Source organism: Carassius gibelio, chromosome B13 (assembly GCF_023724105.1).
Source record: "Carassius gibelio isolate Cgi1373 ecotype wild population from Czech Republic chromosome B13, carGib1.2-hapl.c, whole genome shotgun sequence".
In the NCBI taxonomy this organism is placed as follows: Eukaryota; Metazoa; Chordata; class Actinopteri; order Cypriniformes; family Cyprinidae; genus Carassius; species Carassius gibelio.
Genome location: NC_068408.1, coordinates 1962076 through 1985209, shown reverse-complemented (window position 1 = coordinate 1985209; position 23134 = coordinate 1962076). Strand labels below are relative to the sequence as shown.

Sequence of the window (23134 nt, the reverse complement as noted above, 5' to 3'; positions counted from 1 at the left end):
CCTGAAAGAAGTATCACAGATTCAAAAATAATATTTATCAGCAAAACTGTTGATAATTCTAATAATAAATCATCATATTATTCTGATTTCTGAAGATCATGTGACACTGAAGACTGGAGGAATGATGCTGAAAATACAGCTGCACATCACATGAATAAATTACACCTTCATGTATATTAAAATAGAAAAAGGTTAATAATATTTCACAATATTACATGTTTTCCAGTATTTTTGATGAAATAAATAAAGCCCACTAACACACTAGGCAAGGCAAGTTTATTTATATAGCACATTTCATACACAATGGTAATTCAAAGTGCTTTACATAAAATGAAAATAATAATAAAGAAAAATTATAACAATAATAAAATAAGCAATTTTAAAACTTTTATAATGATTAAAAAATGTACTTAATTAAAATGAATTTAAAAACAGTTACAAAATTATTTTACATAAAAAAAAAAACAGTGAAAATATAGTGCAATAAGTTCGGACATTGCACAGTGCTCATTCAATAAATGCACAGATAAACAGAAGAGTTTTAAGTCTAGATTTAAATGTGACTAGTGTTTTAGCACATCTGGTCTCTTCTGAAAGCTGATTCCAACTGCGAGCGGCATAGAAACTAAAAGCAGATTCCCCTTGTTTTGTGTGAATTTCTAACTGCATTACTTGAGGATGTGCTAATCGCCTTCCTGATATTGATGATCTTCTCAGAAAAGAAGGATGCAAACTCATTGCATTTGCTGTCTGAGAGCATTTCACTGGGAATCTGACTTCAGTCTATGTCTCGTAACTTTGAACGCTCCTCTGGTTTCAGGTGTGTTTTTGTTTATTTTGGTGACGTATAAATAAAGTCTTCCCATCTGCCTGCACTTGAGTCTTCGCCTCTTGCGATCCGTGACACTATGTCCTTAATAACACTGGATGAAAAGTTTAGAGCCCTACTGATGATTAAGTCTAGAGTGTGTCCACTTTTGTGTGTGGGTCCATGTACATACTGAATCGACAGGTAAAAAAAAAAGCCTGAAGTCCAAATATTAATTTATCACCTGTTTGACAAACACTTCCTGGTTCGATGTCCAGATTTGAATTAAAAAAAATCTCAAACATGCTCCAAAGTCCCGATCTGAATCAACCGAGTCGCGAACAGGCTCCGAAGTGACGATCTGAATCAACCGAGTCGCGAATATGCTCCGAAGTGCCGATCTGAATCAACCTAGTCACGACCCAGATAGCATACATATCCGTGCCTCATCTGGGCCAACTATGGCACATCTGGCTCAGTTCTGGCAGCGGCAGAGGTTATATGGGCCATCTCTGGCCCACACACATCAAGCCGGTTTTCGTTTGAGTTGTGGCATGCTGTTTATGGGCCAGATCTGGCCCGTGTGCAACAAACCGGCTTTAGTTTGAGTCGTGGCTTGCTGTGTGTGAGCCAGATCTGGCCCGTGTGCAACAAACTGGCTTTAATTTGAGTCGTGGCTTGCTGTGTGTGGGCCAGATCTGGCCCATGTGTGACAAACCGGTTTTAGGTTGAGTTCTGGCTTGTTGTATGTGGGCCAGATATGGCCTATACCAGGTGACCATATGTGCCATTTTCTGAAGACACGTCCTGGCAGATCACCTTACTTTACCAGTCAGTGGTTCTAAAACTATTTTGAGTACTGGACGCCCATAATATTTCAGGACACGTAATATAAATACATACACACATTTATTTGACCTACACGGACCTGTTATGAAGCTGCAATGTTATTCGATTTTTTTACATTTTTGTACCATGTCCTCTGGTGTGACACCATGTCCTTTGAACTTTTTCGGAACCACTACAGATTTTTTATGCTTTGTTGTGCATTAATATGACACCCCTAAAGTATATATATATATATATTTTTTTTTTATTAAAAAGTGCATGTTAAGCTACATAAGCCTAGAAAATTTTGCAAATGTGTCTTGCTTGCCACTAATGACAGGTTAGCTGGGAATAACCACAGTACAGGACAAAGTTTCTTTACAAATCATTTAAAATAATTAAATAATGTTTAACTCCTTTTTTATACTTTTAAATGCAATAATTACATTCAATAAATTAAGCTCTAATCATCATCAAAAAAAATATATATGAATTTTTAGACTATATGAAAATTTCACTTTTTAATAAAAAAAGTTACAAAAAATGAACTTTTTTAATGATATTCACATTTCTTCAAGATGCACCTTATACACACACACACACACACATATACATATATATATATATATATATATATATATATATATATATATATACACACACACACATACATACATATATGAGTGTTCGTAAAAGCAACAATACAAAATCTTAAACTATAAAAGTGCCACTTTGTCCCTATATTATGTGCAGGTTTGGCATTTTTCACTGGGCTATAGAACTACAAAATGAATTTTAAATTAGCAATATCATAATTGAATGACATTTTGAATTATGTAGTGATCTAATTCTATCCACCAAGCAATTGTATGTGAATGTGTGAGACTTATGGTCATGGTTATAGGGAAATAAAAAGAAGAACAAAGTGTAGTAAACGGTAAAACTGTTTGCACTACAAACCAGTACGTTCATAATTAAGTCAATACATTAAAAATAACATGGTAAGATACAGCAGTTTGCAACAGTAAACAGGAAAACAAGCTGTTTGTACAGCTAATATAGCTGGAATGACACCGAAAGCCAGACACATTAAATTTACAAATGGCCGCGCCCCCTCTTACAGAAAAAAAGGGGGGCATATGTTTATTCATATGTTTCTTTACAAGGGTGTAACTTTGGTTTGAGAAGTGGGGGGGGGGGGGGGGGGCACAAAATGTGGAAATTTTTTTTCGATTTGAATCCCATTTCCTCCATTTACATACAGTTAGGGACTATGGTGATACAAAATCCAGGAAACAATTAAGTTGTTTATCATGATAAATTCTGCCAAAAAGAATAATAGGCTACTATGTATAAGAAAAAGATGTCTTACTTTATTTATTGTTGAATACCCAAGACTTGAGAGAATAATTTTATAAAGTCAAAAATGTTCACTAAAATGTTTCCCTGTCTCACCTATGAAATATGAAAATGTGCTAGCCTGTTTCTGACATGACATAATTACAATTAATTACCTGACCCTTTACACAGCACATACCTGCAACTCTGAGCTACTTCTCCCCGCCTCACCCTCCCTGTCTTTAATCAGCTTCACCTCATGCATGGCATAAAAAAATAAACAAAAGTTCATCACAACTGAAACTATATTATAACAGTCAACAGAACAATATCAGGGCCTGATTCTGTTTCTCTTCCACCTAACAAGTGAGCAGGTAAATAATATGAAACCACACCCATGTGATGATGTGACCATGTAAAAAAAATATATTCTAAACAAATAACAACACGCAATTTGGCTCCTACAAGAAGAACATTTAATTTGATAATATTCAAACTGTATTCACTAATTATCCTGTACACTTCTTCCCTTTTATCACCAACAAATCAAAATCACCAGGCCTTTCATACAGCACATAACCTACCTGTAACGTTGTGCTGCTACTGCTTTTCTCTATCTCACCTTCTCTGTTCTGAAGCAGCTCCACCTCATCTGTGCTCTGATATGAAAACAACTGAGTTATGATCATATTGAGTCCACATAGCCAGAAAAGAGTCTCTGGATGTACCTTTTAAAAACTTGGTGTGTCACATTCATTTTCAGATCAATGTGTAAAACAACGCTGACTGCGTATCAATAACTTTACAGACTAGACTGGGCTGATGTGTAAAACTATACTCAGGCTCACAACATAACCATAACACTATATAAAATATAGGCTAACTCAGGCTAGCTCGGCATTAAGCCTTTTCTTTGAACAAGTAAATCAATTTTTACAAATTAACTTCGATTTTAAATGAACAAATATTGTAAGTGAACAACAATAGCTCAAGTTTAGAAAAAACATTTATTATTAACTTATTTTATTTCTGCATCTGAGTATGAGTTGAGTAGCCTATAACAGCAGCCAGAGTCTGCTTGTCATACATTGCTGACAGAAAACGCTGCTGTTTAAAGGCGGGCGTACACGGTGCGAATTCGGATGGTCGGAAGATCGTATGTCCACGCACACGGCACGAGTGAGTTTATCTGGAAATCGTACGGACGAGATGATATACGACACGATTTTATAATCTGCGAATTCCAGAAGCAAACGAAGTTGACAGAAGTGTTCGACTTGAAGCACCGCTGCACGCACAGAAGGATCACATTAAAGTACCGCGAGAGCGATAAGAGAGCAAACATATCCAATGCATTCGAATCGCTCTCGCGGTACTTTGATGCCATACAGGTGATTCTGTGCAGCGCTGCTTCAAGTGGAACGCGCCTAATATCTCCCTCTCTCATAACTACATATAAAATATTGATACGAGCCGTGACTGTTTCCTACACGTACATGTTATTTTTCAGCAATAGGAAACCGGGATGTTTGGTTACCCTGTGTGTGCTCTTGTATATGGTTTATAAATATCTGAAAATATCTTTACAATGTAAACAGGACAATTCCTGTGCCCTCTGTTGGATCTGCTCATCAACAGTTTCATGACTGACTGCGAAACCGGCTGCTCAGTAGAATTTTCAGTGCGCTTACACTATTTAGAGTGTGCACGAGTCCTGCCTGTACGCAGACGCGCTCGTCGACACAGACAGGCAGGATGTCTGTTCTGCTCGGTCCTGCTCCTCCGTAACGATGACGGCGCGCGGTTAAAAAAAAAAACATTTGAAAGTGGGGGGGACACGAACGGGATTTGGAAAAGTGGGGGAGACATGTCCCCCCTGTCCCCATAGGAAATTACACCCGTGGTTAAAACTTTAAGTTAGGTAGGGCACTTTCAACTGTGAGTCCAATAATGGGGCATGCTGGCTAACAGGTTAACTTGCTGTTGGACAGTGTTATTCGGAGGCGTGACGTCGGAGGCTGTCGCCGGCCATCAAGTTGGTGTTTTTTCAATGTATGCTTCAGACACTGGTCACGACGAGGTGTTCCACAAAGTGACCCCTAGAGGATGCAGTTCAAAGTTCCCTCAAAAAGGAACAGCAGTTTCATGTTCCTATTATATCAGGCAGAGTTAAACTCTGGAGGGCCACAATCCCAATTAAACACAGCTAAACACAGGGCTGACGCGGGCTGATTTAAAGCCTATCCTTGTTTGAAATCATGTTCCAGGGAGAACAGTATTTTGTCTGGGTGATAGTTAAAGGCAGTTCATCATTGAATTAAGTTATGTCATCTCTGTTCAGTTAAATAGTGTCTGTGCATTTATTTGCAATCAAGTCAATGATATCGCTGTAGATGAAGTGACCCCAACTAAGCAAGCCAGAGGCGACAGCGGCAAGGAACCGAAAACTCCATCGGTGAAAGAATGAAGAAGAAAACCTTGGGAGAAACCAGGCTCAGTTGGGGGACCAGTTCTCCTCTTTTGGACGCGGCCCATGTTTATAACATTAATCTTTGGGGGTGGACTCAGTTAAAATAATGTAATCATCAGGTTTCAGCCAGGTTTCTGTCAAACAGAGTACATCTATATTATTATCAGTGATCATATTATTTACCAAAAGTGTTTTCGTAGAAAGGGATCTGATATTCAATAAGCCAATCTTTATGATTTGTTTATCCATATTGCATCTGTTTTTTATTTGTTTAACCTCAATTAAATTGTTACTCTTAACTTGGTTTGGACGTTTTTTGTATTTTCTAGTTCGTGGAACAGACACAGTCTCTATAGTGTGATATCTAGGTGAAAGAGTCTCTATGTGCTGAGAATTAACTGACCTCTGTGACGGGAGGCAGCTAGCAGACGGTCGGTTTAGCCAGTCTGTCTGCTTCCTGACCTGGGCCCCAGTTAGTCAAGTATAAACACTAAGACTATTTGCCATATTTCTAGACAGAAGAGCAGCACCACCCCAGGAGGGATGAAGACCATCTCTTTTCAACAGGTCAGATCTGCCCCAAAAGCTTGTCCAATTGTCTATGAAACCTATGTTATTCTGTGGGCACCACTTAGACATCCAGCCATTGAGTGATGACAATCTGCTATGCATCTCGTCACCACGGTAAGCAGGGAGGGGACCAGAGCATATTACAGTGTCTGACATCATGCTTGCAAGTTCACACACCTCTTTAAAGTTATTTTTAGTGATCTCCGACTGGCGAAGTCGAACATCATTAGCGCCGGCATGAATAACAATCTTACTGTATTTACGTTTAGCATTAGCCAGCACTTTTAAATTTGCCAAGATGTCAGGCGCTCTGGCTCCCGGTAAACATTTGACTATGGTGGCTGGTGTCTCTATATTCACGTTCCGTACAATAGAATCACCAATAACTAGAGCACTTTCATCAGGTTTCTCAGTGGGTGCATCACTGAGTGGGGAGAACCTGTTTAATGTTTTGATCGGAACAGAAGAGCGGTGTTTTGACCCACGACTACGCTGCCTCACCGTCACCTAGTTGCCCTGCTGCAGGGTCTCTGCCGGAACCGGACAATGTACAGGAATCCCTGACTTAGACGCATCCGAAGCTGTATCTAGAGCCCTAACATTCTTACTGCCCTCAATTAAAGTTTGGATGCGTGTCTCTAATTCTGAAATCTTCTCTGTCAGCCTAACTATTTCCCTCCATTTATCACATGTGAATCCCTCATCTGCGACAGAGATAGATAAACTGTACATGTGGCAAGAGGTGCAAAAATTGCCACAGTATGTGGCAATGCTTGTCATTATATCTCCTCTCCTGCTCTGAGACCAGAGTCAATAACGAACTACACACACTTCAACTACAATTAACACTGTGTCATTGTTCTATACAGGTTGAGATATTGTGGCGTCACAGATGAAGGTTGTTCTGCTCTGACTTCAGCTCTGAGATCAAACCCCTCACACCTGAGAGAACTGGATCTGTCTGGGAATAAACTAAGAGATTCAGTGAAGCTGCTTTCTGATGTACTACAGGATCCTCGCTGTAAACTGGTGAAACCGTGGTAAGATCATATATAACTCACACATGAAACACATTTAAAGTGAATATGAAGGGTTCAGCCTCAGCTTTTTTATTTTTAAAATTAATTGGTTTGCAAAAGTCATTGGTTCTGATGTTGACAGGGCCGCCACATTAACCATTGGTTGAGGCAGGGCTAAAGCCCCAAGGCTCTCCTGCTCTGAGACCAGAGTCAATAACAAACTACACACACTTCAACTACAATTAACACTGTGTCATTGTTCTCTACAGGTTGAGAGATTGTGGTGTCACAGATGAAGCTTGTGCTGCTCTGACTTCAGCTCTGAGATCAAACCCTTCACACCTGAGAGAACTGATTCTGTTTGGAAATAATCTAAGAGATTCTAGTAAGAACTTACTCTCTGATATGGAGATGGATCCACATGATAAACACATGATAAAAAAATTATTGTAGGACTCTCAGTGTTTAGACGTCAGTTCAGTTTCCTCAGGATCAGCTGATGGTGAATAAGGAGCCGCTTCAGAGACGTCACAGACACACAATCAACACAGACTGTGTGATGGGGACACAAGAATTTAGAGATGTTCATTTCGGTTCATTTTCCTGACCGACTCCTAACACTCATTAACCAATCATTCACTGTTAGCTGACAAAATTATAATGTTACATTAGATTTAAATTAAATTGGAATGAATATTTTGATGTGACCCATTGAAAGTGAACCCTTTACAGTTTCTATTAATGTCTTATTCTAACCTATATGACCAAAAATTACAGAATATTTTAAGTCATTTCCACTTCAATAAAGAGAAAATACAAGTGATGCGCCGGAGAGTCTTGTGGGATGTTGATACATTAAAAAAAAAATCTAGATGTTTATGTTATTTATAATTAATAATTTTATAGCTGCTTATATTTTTTGCTTTGTATTTTTTTTATATTGTGCTTTTCTTATAACCAAAACACTACAAGCACAGAACAAAATTAAATACATAAAAAAAAGATTAATAAGACAAAATTAAGAATGCAGCAAGAGTGAAAGTGAAAGTGAAGTGACATTCAGCCAAGTATGGTGACCCATACTCAGAATTTGTGCTCTGCATTTAACCCATCCGAAATGGGTACACACACAGAGCAGTGAACACACACACACACTGTGAACACACACCAGGAGCAGTGGGCAGACATTTATGCTGCGGCGCCCGGGGAGCAGTTGGGGGTTCGATGCCTTGCTCAAGGGCACCTAAGTCGTGTATTGAAGGTGGAGAGAGAACTGTTCATGCACTCCCCCCACCCACAATTCCGTCCGGCCCGAGACTAGAACTCACAACCCTTCGATTGGGAGTCCAACCCTCTAACCATTAGGCCACGACTTCCCCATAGAGGTAGAGTACAATGTACATTCAGTGTCACCAATCAAGACACAAACATCATCCTAAAAAGATGTTTTTTTTTTTAACTGTTTCTTAAAACTTGTTAATGTTGGGGCATTCCTAACAGTTAAGGGAAGTGCATTCCACAACTTGGGGCCTGACACAGAGAAGGCTATCATTTTTAGTCTGCAAGAAGGCTGTTTAAGGAGGAAAGAGTTGGAGGCGCGGAAATATCAAGAGGACATATATAGCGTAATTAAATCACATATATATGATGGTGCAGTTCCATGTACAGCTTTATATGTTACAATAAGAGTTTTAAAATCAATACGGGCATGGACTGGAAGCCAATGCAGGTTCCTAAGCACCCCAGAAGAAGGAGGAGTATGTGTAAGAACAAATGCAGCTGGCAAGGCAGTGCCAGTACTGATCGAAACCCAGATTAAAATGTTCTAAAACCTCATTCATGGACAAGTGAGAATGAAGTTGTGACACAACAACACATTCCAGATCCTTTGCCAAAAAAGGAAGATTAGATATAGGCCTGTAATTCAACAGATCAGACACATCACACCCAGGCTTTTTAAGAACTGTTGTGATGGAAGCAACCTTAAGAGCTTGGGCAACAAGTCCAGAAGTAAGGGGGCCCTTCAAAATGAGAGGAGTGATATATGACAGACACTCTTAGAGAACGTGAGTTGGAATAGGATCGAGAGTACAGGTAGTAGAACTCATCGTCATAAATAATTAATTTAGAAATGTAATCAATGGTAACCATTTTAAAACTAGAAAACAAAGTTAATGGAAAATTTAAGGACTAAATTTCAGGAGGTGCACCCAGAGAGACAGAAGAAATAGGTGATAAATATTCTAAATTTTTTCAGCAAAGAATTTCAAAAACTTTTTGCACTGCTTCACAGAGGAACAAATAAGTGAATTGGTAGGTTTAAGCAGTTTGTTGATTACGTTAAACATCTTATTTGGTTTTGCAGAACCATCATTAAATACTTGAGAGTATTATTCAGTTCTTCCTATTTTGAGGGCATCGCTGTACAGAATCAAATGCTCATAGTATATAGGTCTATGGACAGTGATCGCCTGATTTTTTATATTGTCGTTCCAACTGCCTGTTCTTTGCTTTAAGAGTCCTAAGCTCAATAGTAAAACTCAAGAGCTTATGGTCACTAATACACAAATCTTTGCCTTCAAGTTTATTAATATCTGCACCAGCTGTACACACTAAATCAAGTGAATGACCCTCTATGAGTAGGAAAGTTGACCTGTTGTTTGAGGTTAAAACAATCCAGAATCTCCATAAAATTGAGACAGGGGTAGCTGCAGCCTGGAGCAATGGGTCGCCAAAAGGTTGGGGCATGGCAAAAGGTTTCTCATTGGTGGAAGGAGTTTTACTGCTGGCCAATCAGCAGCTAAATATACATTTACGTAATTTCCTTAGTCAAGGTGGCGGCGATAAGACGTGAGGTAATTATTCATCGTTTATACGTTTATCTATACTTTATATGCCACAAATATGTATATTAAGATAAGTTTGTTATTGCACGTAACACCCAAAGAACACCCATTACTCATTAAGAGAATAAGGACAACGCCCGGTCATTTAGACCATCCGCCCAGGCGCGCCAACCGTTTTTCCATCCTTTAAAGAGCCACACAGATGGGAAATCAAAAATTACCTGTATTACAGTGTATGATGTAGCTGTCCATCAGCGTAAACAATGTGCAAAGTAATTAAACCAAAAAGTACACGATTTATAAAGTTATTGGCTTCTAAAGTAAGGAGTCGACTCTGAATCGCTGAAACGAGTCGTTATAGATTTCAAATCTTTTGCCCATCTCTATGTACGTCACTAGGAACACTTTGCATAATAATCTCCGCCTACCGTCTTGAGAGAAACTGACCTCTGACCTACCCCCCCCCCCACACACACACACAGACGCTCTGGTCGGTGTGAGAGCATCATGTCGAGGAGACAGTGTGTTTTTAATTGTAAAGGCAAGTTTGTTTTATTTTCACTGCCAAAGAATGAAGATCAGAATAATCAATGGCTAAAATTCATTTTAACCACACGGGCAGTACAACAAATCCCTTTTGTTGTGTTCACAACATTTCACTGATGACTGCTTTTCTAATCTCGGTGTGTTCAAAGTGTTTGGCCATAAAAGAGGGTTCATTACCAACTTTATTTAGACCAACGAGCATCTCCGAATCACAACGCGAAGTATGATTATGAAGTTATGTGTCTGTTTTCTCCCGAGCGTCTTATCAGTATGTGTGCTGTCTGCAGCCTGTCTGCGCTGATCTTCATTTGCAAACGAAAATACATGAGAGCGATATCTATAGAAAACTTGACATGTCTGCTTTAAAACTAAACAAGTGCCGAAAACAGATATTCTGTGATAAAGTAATCCATATGAAAACAACGGGATGTCTGTTTTTCATGTCTCCCTTCATTATATCTAATGTGACCACGCCCCCGCGCTGAACGCACTATTCAGATTCAAACTGAAGCGCGTGGCTTGAATACACACACACAGAAGAAAAAGCAGCGAGACTGTTCAAGTTTTTTATTTTACTGTTTTCTTCACAGTGAGAGGAATAAGACATAATTCACCCCAAACAGATGCTAACGCATTGTTTACCGTGAAGGTGTGTGTTGAACAACCAATCAAACCTGACTATGTCGGTTGACCAATCAGAACACAGTATGCTACCGAAAGGTGGGGTTTAAGGAAACTGAATCTTTTGAACAGCTTCACGCGAACCATTTGGGGATCTCTGAGAATTTAGGTAATTTTAAAATGAAATTTTAACAAAATTACAATGTTTTTTAACCTTGGATGGATTTAAACCTAATGTACAGGACTTATAAACAGTGATAGATTGCTTAGAATTTTCATCTTACTGGCTCTTTAAAAATAGCATAAGTGGATTTGGACATGCCCTGAGTGCACCTGTGCCGTGCGCTTTAAACTTTGCGTTTAGATCATTAAAATAGGGTCTTATTCTTATCTATATGACCAAAAATGACTGTGACTGTGATTGTGATTGCGCCAGAGCGTCTCGTGGGATACATTTGTATTAGTGCAGAATGAGATGTTGATACATTTCTGTTTATTTTTTTTTCTTTTCTAGATGTTTATATGTTGTTTATAACTAATAATATAATAGCTGCTTATATTTTCTGCTTTGCATTTTACTCTGTTCTGAATACTGTAAAATGTAAAGGTTTTGCCGATTTTTTTATTTTTTTTCTCATTTTTTTATGTTATAGCCTCAGGTGCATCCTGTCTCCACGGATCATCCTTGAGATGTTTCCACAATGTAATTGGAGTCCAAAATTTGGTTGATTGGAGAAGTATTTGGAAAGGCACTCACCTGTTTATAAACGGTTTCATCGGGCGCACACACCTGATTATCGGTTTGGCTGCCTGTTTCCTTTAAATGTATTTATTTGTAGCGACCCACAATATCAAAACTGACTGCCAGAAATAGATTTTCCAAAAGGCTTTGACTTTGTTAAACAAAGCACTGCACATTTCAAAATCAAAATCTCTGAAGGAAACAAACTGTAAACTGTATTTCATCTTGCATGTAATATGCACATGCGCAGTAACGTTTGTTTATGTTTTTGCTGTTGAAACTGTCTTCATAAGGACCCACAGTTAACAGTGCATGTCAGAGCACACACCAAGCCATGAAGTCCAAGGAATTGTCTGTAGACTTCAGAGAGGATTGTATCTAGGAACAGATCTGTGGAATTGCTTACACTAATGTCTGTTTATCCAGAATACTACATTATCCATTTGCACACTGGGATATTTTTCTATGCACTTTTTGCTGTCCATTGCACTATTATAAATGGTGTTCATAGATTCTGCTTATAGTGCACATACACTTATTATATTTATTGTACATTTGTAACATTTTGTAGACACTGTATATCCTGTACTTACTGCTTATTGCACTTCTGGTTAGATGCTAACTGCATTTCATTGCCTTGTACCTTATATGTGCAATGACAATAAAGTTAGATCTAAAATCTAATCCGTCTCTCTGGGAATAGTAGTAATAGTAATAATAGTTGAGTAAGGCAATCTGTTCAACACCTTACACTGAATAAGATGGTGCCTGACATCAACAGAAGAGGTGTATATATTTTTCAGCCCGGTCCTCTTCAGAAACCTGAACTGGATTTTGTTTATTAAGCGTTCAGAGAAGCCACCTAATAAAGCATTATAGTATAATCTAACCTTAAAGTCATTAATGCATTCATTAATATTTCTGCATTTAGACTAGAGGTTGTAATTTAGATACATTTATAAAATAAATAAAAAAAATGCAGTTTTACAAATGCTTTCAGAGGAAAGACTGCTATCAATCACAGGTAGCGAACTGATGATGATGATGAATTAACAGTGCGATATTCTAATGATATACCTGTATACTTCTATATTCTAGTTGGAAAGTAGGCTTGCCAGAAAGTAACTGTCAATAATATTGTAAAATATTCACAAACGCTCTTTTATTCCTAATAGGTCTATATCGAAAATGCAGGTTTCCTGTCTCATCACATTCAGTTAGGATTCGGAATTACATAAATCGTGTAAATGATAACATATTTGCGGGAATTTGCGCTCTAGTGAGCAGCAAGCCCCGCCCACTTTCATTTGCTCTCCATCTCAATCATTTTGACATTGACAAGTGTTGTTAGTGGCAGAGCAGCCTAAAAGTGTCTCTTTTACCTAAATCTTGTTTTCCTAACAACAAGCAGAGGTTAATGTGTACAGCAAAACACATTTAAAAAAAGTGCAGAAAATTACAAAACTGGGATCCAGGTTCAGTGTGGCGCGCAGTGGAGAATGCGTGTGACGTCACTGACGCGCAGGTGACTCACGCTGCAGGTAACTTCTGCTTTCATTTTCTCCTGAAGGACGTGTGTTCTCTGTTTGATATTCTTATTTTTACGGGAATGAAGTGGTTTGGTTGCTGTTTCGTCTTGCCTGTGGTTGATTTTAAGATTTGTGTTCAGATAAGACTAAGATTGTGTGTTTGAGTGAGCGCTGTTTCTGGACTCTCAGGATCCGTTCAGCTGAATGATTAGTTTGTCATTTCCACACAGAGACAGAGTAAGTGCTGGAGATCTCACTCTTCATCATGAATCACACACAAACACCCCGACATCAGGATTTCTCTCCAGGATGCAGGTACTTTCAACACATATTAACAATAAAAACGGCAAGACCTTAAAGAAATCATTTATTAAAAGACACAAAGAAATCAGAAAATTCACTTATTGCTATTTTGATTTAAATTTGAACATTTTTGGTTTTTATTTATTTATGTTTAAAAATACTTATTTAATTTTTGTAATCCACGTCGCTCCTTTGCGGATATAAACTGATTGAAAACAGACAGTTTGTTTGACAGTGTGTTATGACAGTTTAGCTACGTTTTTAAAACAGTTGTTGTAAAATTGTGTTATGTTTAACAATAATGTCTGTTTATGAATATATTAGCTTACAGTATCATATTTGGTACAGAAGTTTCTAGAGCATTGGTCTCAAACTCAATTCCTGGAGGGCCACAGCTCTGCAGTTTAGCTCCAACCCTAATCAAACACACCTGATCCAGCTAATCAAGGTCTTCAGGATTACTAAAAACTTCCAAGCAGGTGTGATTTGGAGCTGGTTGGAGCTAAATTCTGCAGAGCTGTGGCCCTCCAGGAACTGAGTTTGAGACCACTGTTCTAGAGCCTATGAAGTATTAGCATGATCAGAACTTTGTTGAAAACCCAGTTACGATGAACATTTACTGGACTGAACCAGTTTGAGTTTTCTTCATTATGCATTTATCTTTTTTTTTTTTTTTTTTTTTTTTTTTATGTTTTCTCTCAATAATCACATAATTGAAATGAATTGCATATATTACCAATAAAAACCTGATGTATGAAATCATGCTAAACAAAACAAATGCAAACTATATATATATTGTACATTTTTATACACAGGTTTGCATATGTGTTTTTGTTGAGTAGCTTATTTCATAGATACATATGCATATGTATACGTGTGTGTATATACACATGCCTGAAAAATAATCCATGTCTTGTTGAAATAAAACTAAATCCTCTATTGCTAACTAAATGAATAATCATTAAATGATTGACAGTAAATCACAATTTAAGAGTTTGAAGTAAAAAAAAAATCATCATCAAATTATCATTTTTTTAAGTGATAAAATAAAATAAAAAAGTAAACTGATTTTCTGAAATAGGCTACAAAGTCTAAAGCAAGATGTCAAACTCAAACTTCCTGGAACACCACACCCTGCAGAGTTTAGCTCTAACTATAATTAAACACACCTGATCCAGCTAAACAGGTTCTTCAGGCTCATCTGAGAACTAGATGGTGTGTGTGTTGTGCTGTGTTCAAGTCCTCCGGGGACATTCATACTTACGAGTTGAGAAGTCATAATTATGATGTCAGGTGCGTTCAAGTCACTTTGATCGAAAAAAAAAAAAAAAAAAATCTACATAAAATTCAACAATTATTTGAGTTATAATGAGTAATAATGCGTCCATTGCATCCGACATGTTTTCTTACTGACACAGTCCTGAACTGAGAAACTCAGGGCTTAAAGAAGATTGAGTTTCCCACTCATAATAATGACTTTGTGGTGAAGTTCATGTGCGTTCAACTCATATACATCTATCTGACATCTGACATGACTTGAATGCACCATTAAAGCAGGGTTAACACTAAACACAGCAGGACCGTGGTTCTCCAGGAACTGAGTTTGACAGCCTTGATCTAAAGTCTGTGGACCACATAGTCTGTTTGTAAACAATATCTTGATTTATATCCCTAAAAGGGCAACATATTCCCTGAGATACAAACATTTACTAAAAGATTATGACACATGTAAAAATTGAATTCATATTAACATAAATATAATAAGCTCACACTTAAAATATTTTTAAAACATGGAAGTCTGCTGCAAATATGTGAGATAATACATCAACTTTCATACCCTATTTAGGTGCCGATGGTAGGCTACTTGAATGGTGCAAAACAAAGCACACTTTAGCCTGTTTCATTAGCACATTAATGACACTGTTGTGATGTTGAGAGAGGTGCGAGATAAAATATAAAGCACTTTAATTGGAATGATTTTAGCTTGTGTGATTTATCGCGGGCACAGATCGGATAATGGGCCAAATATTAACGGGTCTGGGTGGGTGAAAATTTTTATTTTGATGTTATCACGGGTAACGGGTCGTATCTGGTGCTGACCTTTGTGGGTATGGGCGGGCGCAGGTCTCCAAAAATTGACCCATGCAGGACTCTGCCTTACGCACAGAGATTGTTCCAGATTCTATGCATCTTTGGATGATATTATGCACTGTAGTTGATGATAATTTCAAACTCAAACGCAATTTTTCTCTGAGAAACTCTTTCTGATATTGCTCCATTATTTTTCGCCGCAGCATTGGGGGAATTGGTGATCCTCTACCCATCTTGACTTCTGAGAGACACTGCCACTCTGAGAGGCTCTTTTTATACCCAATCATGTTGCCAATTGACCTAATAAGTTGCAAATTGGTCCTCCAGCTGTTACTTATGTGTACATTTAATTTTTCCGGCCTCTTATTGTTACCTGTCCCAACTTTTTTGGAATGTGTAGTTCTCATGAAAACCAAAATGAGCCAATATTTGTCATGACATTTCAAAATGTCTCACATTGTGAATAAAATAAAAGTTTATGAGATTTATAAATTATTCCATTCCTTTTTACTCACAATTTGTACAGTGTCCCAACTTTTTTGGAATCTGGTTTGTGTATATATATATATACATTTGTGTGTGTGTATATATGTATATTTTAAAAACCAAAAGTTAATATTAATACATTAATTCAAAGGGCCTTTTGTTATAGTTCAGTTCATCAGAAGAGATCAGAAGCAGAGCCCAGCTGTGTGTCTATGAGAAGTGATGCTTCTTTGCCTTATCCAATTAATTTTATGAAGACTGATGAGTCTAGAGGTCATCCTCAAAGTTTCAGGTACAGTATTTCATTATTAGACATAATATAAATATTTGTTTGTATTATCATTTGATTATTTAATCTGATATTGTATAATTTGCTCACACACTCTCTGTTATAGTTCAATTCATCAGAAGAGATCAGAAGCAGAGCCCAGCTGTGTGTCTATGAAGAGTGATGCTTCTTTGCCTTATCCAATTAATTTTAACAGCAATTCCACAAGGTGTAACCTCAAGTATTAAATTGTTTTGTAAAAAAAATATGATTATAATATGATATTTTAAATTAAGCTGCCATAACTATACAACACTATAATAACTAAATATTAGCAGAAGTCTGTCTAATAAATGCAGTCAACGAGCAGATATAGAGCAAGAGTAGAATCGCTTATTTCAATTTATTTAAGTTGTATTTATTTTTTTACAGTTGTGATCCTGAGCAGGTGTGTTTTTAGTAAAGTCACAACTGTCCTGCCCATGGGCCCCACGCTGTAGGGGGTGCTGTCTTTGCCCATTTATATTTGTTTGATTTGTTCGTTAAATGGTGTTCTCGTAACAAGATTCAGGAGGAGGGCATCAGATACTTAGCCTAATCAACACAGGTGGACCACAATCTAGTAATCAATACCACAGTATAAATATTGCTGACTTACCTCTATCCATTGACAGTTTATCAGCATTCGATTTGCTCTGTCTGTTATCTTATCACAGACCCAGTTTTCCTTCCAACGAAGAGATCTGTACTGGGGATTTTTTCAGATCTGCCACTTTTTGTCGGACCCACGATCACTCCTACCTCGTCAAACACAGCCGCCGAGCACCATTAAGCGTTATCGAGACAGCTGCTCTTCTCGCCAAGCCACACGTTGTGGCCAATAGACAGTGCAAAGCCCAGAGCTCACATCGCTCGACACCACGATCATCCCGCTCAAGACCAGGCTCTCCTCGTGAAAAATAATAATATAATTAATAATTAATAATAATAATACAAATAATAATATTTTTATATATATTAAGAAGAATATAACCCTTCTACTTTTCCTGCAGCCAACAACTACAGCAGCCGAAGCAAGCTCAAGCCGCAGGTGGCTCAAGAAGCTATTTCTCCTCCTCCTCTCATGCTCCCATTAACTTCTATGTTCCGCCACACCCTAACCATCCTTAAGATCTATTAGGGGTCAGACTAATTCCTTATCAAAGAAGCTCACCGAACCCTCTATCCATATCTCCCTACTGCCGCAGCAGTGTCTGCTCCCGCAGTAGCCCCATCTATATTTCTCCACTGCCGCAGCTGCATCTGTATCTCTTTCCTGCATTTTCCCTACTGCCGTAGCAGTTCTTGCTCCCGCAGGAGCCTTTTAATAAAAATAAATAAAAAACACTCACCACTACTCTCAAAAAACAATTTGTCATACTTTTCCATAGAACAAACTTAACATAATGCATCGCTAACAATCTAATGTACATGCTCATCATATCAAAAGCCTTCAAGGGCACAAACGGTCCCGACAATAGTTTCTACACATCACTGTACAACCTAATCCTAGTTTTGCTAAACGTTTAATTCAAATGTACACCATCTTTAATATTGGACAATTCTTTACAACAGGCATGCTATAGCAATCATAAGTCCTTGAATGTGACCGCACATGTTGCTATACATTTCAGCTATTCACTGAAATAATCTGTTCAGATTTCCCCTACAGGTGAAAAAAAAGGCTGATCATGAACCCTTTTGAAGCCCGCCTTCTCTGGAGTGGTTAATCTGAAAATTGTTAATCAAGAATTTGAAAACTCTTAATTAATCCGTCAGCTCCATATAATTTGCAGTTTAAAAGCATAATCACCTCGATGGCTCTCAATGAATTCTCTCTCACAACCGTAGAACAATGATCACGCACTCAATATGAAGATAATAATAATTCTTAAGCTCTTGGCTGGGAATGGATGACATCACCTCTGCTTTAAGCAATGCCCATGCATTCTGATTCATGGCACTTATTCGAGGTACACTGACAGGACAGGAAATTCTATTTCGTAGTACATTTAACTTCGAATGCAAGCCGATCAAAGACTTTCTGACATTATCAGAAGCAGCTTATTAGATTTGCTAAACCACTTAGCAAGTAACCCTCATAGAATCCCCTTTAGACAACTCAAATTGCTCTGAGTATTGAATTCTCCGTCAGGTGCTGCAAAGCGCTCCCAGTGTAAAATTAAATAAATAAATAAATAAATAATAATAAAACAAAATAAATGAATGTAAAAATACAGTGACCATTGAATTCCCATCAGATTACCTCCCGGTCGAGCAAACCTTGCCTTTTCCGACAAACTACTGGTGCAGTTACCCGTCTGATGCCGTGAGTATTTAAATCCCGTCAGATGCCGCAAGAGCTGTCCCGGTTGAGTGGATGTTTCCCTCCAACTTACAGCGTTGCTTACACGTCAGTGCGTGAATATTGAACTCTCATCAAAGGCTGCAAGAGACCTCCTGGTCAAGCTTTCTTGGCCTTTACGTCCGACTACAGGTGTACCCATTCAGTGCCGCAAGCATTGATCTCCCACCTAATGCCAGCGAGAGCCTTCCGGCTAGACAACCTTACCTTTTCGATTCACGGCCAGCATTGGTTTACCCGTTCGATGCCATGCACTCCCATCGTATGTCGTTGAGAACCTCTCAGCTAAACAACCTTAACTTCCCCCTTACGATCGTCGAGACTTACCCATCTGGTGCTGCGAGTATTGAGCTACCACCAGATGCCGGCGAGAGACTCCAGGCTAGACAAACTTACAATCTTCTATTTTATGGCCAGCAAGGTTTACTCGTCAAATGCTGTGTGCTCCCATCGTACGTCGACAAGAGCCTACCAGCTACAACCTTAACTTCCTCTTTTACGGTCGTCGAGATATAACCTATCTGGTGCCGCGAGTATTGAGCTCTCACCAGATGCCAGCGAGAGCCTCCCAGCTAGAAAACTTTACCTTTTCATATTTTATGGCCAGAAGGCTTACCTGTTTGATGCCATGGGCTCCCACCAGACATCAACGAGAACCTCCCAGTTAGTCAACCCCAACTTTCCCCTTTTATGGTCGGCGAGACTTACCCATCTGGTGCCACGAATATTGAGCTCCCGCCAGATGCTGGCAAGAGTCTCCCTGCCAGACATCTTTACCTTTCTACTCTATAGCCAGTGAGGCTAACCTGTTTGTTGCGTGTGCTCCCATCGGACATCGGTGAGAGCCTCCAGGATAGGTAACCTTACCTCTCCCTTCCTGCGGCCAGTGAGACTTACCCATTCGATGAGTGTGCTCCCATCGAATGCCGGCGAGAGCCTCCTGGCCACACAACTTGCCTTTCCTTCTATGCCCTTGAGAGGTTTACCCATTCGATGCCATGAGTAGGAAGCTTCCATTGAATGTCAGCGAGAACCTCCCGGCTAGAGAAACTTACCTTTTCCATCCTTCGGCCATTGAGGCTTACCCATTCGATACATGTGCTCCCATTGGATACCGACGGGAGCCTCCTGGCCAGACAACCTTTCCTTTCTCTTTACAGCCACAAGCTGTCATATCCACCATTCACTATCCAGATCCCGCGGGAGGCCGGCGAGAACATCTTTTTCCATTCTACGGTCGTCGAGGCTTTCCCATCCGATGCTGCGAGTACAAGCTCCCATTGGACGTCGGCAAGAGCCTCACGGCCACCCAAACTTACCTCGTCCATCCTACGACCTGCGACACTGACCATGCCTATACAGCGAGCACAAGTTACTGTTGGATGCTGGTGAGAGCCTCCTGGCCACATGACATTACCTTTCCATTTGATGGGAGATGAGGCTTAACCGGCCGACGCAACGAGTCTCGACCTACCGTCAAATACTGTCAAAAAATCTCTCCGCTACTCTCACATCTTTTCCCCCTGCCTGGCGAGGCTTATCAATTTGATGTTCTGAGTTGATACCCCATTGGATGCAGCTAGAGCCTCCCAGCACGTGTTTTATTTCCTCTCCCCATCCGGCGAGTCTTACCCGTCTGATGCGTGTGCCCCGTCAGATGTCGGCGAGAGTTCTCCCGGTTGGGTTCCATACTTGCTACCAACAAGTCTCATCCATCCGGTGCGGAGAGTATCGACCTCCCATCGGATTTTCAAGAGTTTCCTTGTCGGTCAGCCCAAAAACCTTTTTATCTGCCAAACCGAGAGGACCCAGACGTCCGGTGTTTTAATCTGGTGGCTGTCCTCTTGTCCATTTGCTTTTTGGGGGGTACTCTTGGTTCGGGCCATTCCCAAGCTCGGAGGCCTTCCCCGGACAGCACGCCAAATACGCATAAAATACCTCAGCTAATTATATGTAAGCGTTATTTCGTGAAATGCCAGTCAGAAGTCTGAAATTATTAGCCACATTTACACTGCACACATGAGATCTAAACGGTAACCCAGGGCTACAGCTTACAACTACGACCTTCGAGTCCACAATCAGACCGCATAAACTTATATTTAAGATTATTTCACATCGAAGAAGGACACATGTATTGAATCGCGTCTGTACTGATTGGTTTGTTATCACATGGCTAATTAAAACAGCTGTAAGCCTTTAGCCCCAAAGAGCTCACATTTAGAAATATAATGATGCATTCTCAAATGTTCACACCTCATTTCTTTACAGATGATGATTTTATATTACTATATTAATATTCCACTTAATTTAGCGATCATCTGATGAGTTTTGAGTGCTCTCTCTCTCGCAGGGACGTCGTTAGGCCTGTTTTAGGGGGGCTGAAGCAACCCCAAAATGTTCCTAAGCCCCCCTAAATAATAAGAACAACAGTAAATAACAATTAGATTTGTCAACAACCATATCCTCATTCATATTTAGAAGCAACGAATGATATATATCCAGCTACAAAAAAATAGCCGAAAAGTCTTTAGTTGGACAGAAGTACAAGAGTCGTTGTGCTATCAAGAAGATGTCTCATTGCATTGGTGTGAAGTTTCAGAGCGTTGCAGACCGGAGCGCTGCAAGTAAATGGAGGATTAATCTTGTCTCGTCGTTACTTTAGTTTGGTCTGAACTTGTCATGCTGATGCGCGAGTCGTCTCACAACCCGAGGACCCCGGGTTGGGGCGGGTAAAGAAGAATTTGCAGGGCGGGTCATTAAAAACAAAACAAAACAAAAAATCCATGTATGTTGTAGTGTTGCGCGATATGGTCATTTTTCAAATCAGATCAGATCGACGATACACAATATATTATCATGCATGGAGTCCTGTGACAAATCTGCCACATCTGCACACAGAAGTTATCAGTCTAAATGTTCTGCAAAATCAGTCAACGGTGAAAATCAATAGTAGATTTCATTTAAAGTCCATCAGTTGAACATTTAATATTGCACATAAACGAACATGTTAAATATAAAGTATCTAAAACAGGCAAGTTAATTTGGAGTAAAGTTAAATTGAACTGCTGCATAAGTCATACAGCGCTCCGGACCACGCGCTTCATGACCGGCTCGACCCCCCACAACAAAAACAAGAATGAAATGCTTTCTAACGCAACTGTGGCATTAAACTCAGTTAGCGAGGGCTCTTTTAAAATATTGCACATATATAGGCCGTTCAGATTACTTGTTAAAGTGCAATGAAATACTGTTTGTGGATGGAGTCTTCACCGGCTACATGCGCTAATCCTCATTTGTGTGTGTGAAATGCGGTGCTGAAGTGAAGTGAAGCTGGGCAGTTTGATAGCTGAATTATTGTAAGCCGCCTCACAACCCGCTGGTCGGGTTGGGGCGGGTAAGGAAATTGTTCTTTATTTGCGGGGAGGGCTGGGGCGGGCCAAATAATTTCATAAAAGTGGGACCCGTGGGTTGGAAAAAACCCTGACCCATCCAGTACTACTATGGTCTATGTCTAAGGATTGTTTTGTTTTCTTCTAACAATAAGCATAAGTTGGCAGGTCTAGGCACTATGCATAGCCTAAACTAAATTACTTCATTAAATTTATTATATATGCTAGCTATATTCTAACTTGGGCTGAGGCGATTATAATTGTAATTAATCGCATCCAAAATAAAAGTTTGTATTTACATAATAAATGTGTGTGTACTCTCACTGTGTATAATTATATATATAAATACACACACATGCTTGTATGTGAGTGCAAAGATTTTGCAAATGCAAGTTACAAATACCCTAGGGGCAAAGACCCCGCTGTCTTCCAATCCTAGTGAAGTCCCTGCCTTACTGCCATTACAGATAGTGGGTTAGAAATGTCATCAATATGATTTTAAATATAAAAATAACAATTTAATGAGTTTCTATTTTTATTACATCTATGCCTATAATATAGGACTTAGCCTATCACACAAACGACAGATTAAATCTGTTTAAGCAGAAGAGATCAGAGCATGAGCTGTGTGTCATATTTATATTGTGTTTCTGTTTTATATAGGTGTTCATGTTATTGTGGTATTTTTATTTGTTATTATGGCAGAGTCTGTGAAATAACCAGTGTGAGGGGAAAATTACTTTTAAATGCAATGCATTTCAATATTGCTTTACTCCCTAAAAAAAGTAACTAATTACGTTACTTAGTTACTTTTTATGTGTTACATTACTTTCACTTCATTTTTTTTTAAATATGAGCAGAGTTTGATTGTTTTTA

The 23134-nt window shown here is 39.0% G+C and overlaps 1 protein-coding gene across 1 annotated transcript in view; it reads left to right on the top strand.

Moving 5' to 3' along the window:
• LOC127970446 (ribonuclease inhibitor-like) overlaps positions 1-7486 on the top strand; it is a 33650-nt gene extending 26164 nt beyond the window's left edge. The window contains exons 4-5 of the mRNA XM_052573037.1: positions 6884-7054; positions 7303-7486. Coding sequence (XP_052428997.1) covers positions 6884-7054; positions 7303-7486 — 355 coding nt within the window. The remainder of the gene's footprint in view (positions 1-6883; positions 7055-7302) is intronic.
• The last annotated feature ends 15648 nt before the right edge of the window (positions 7487-23134 follow it).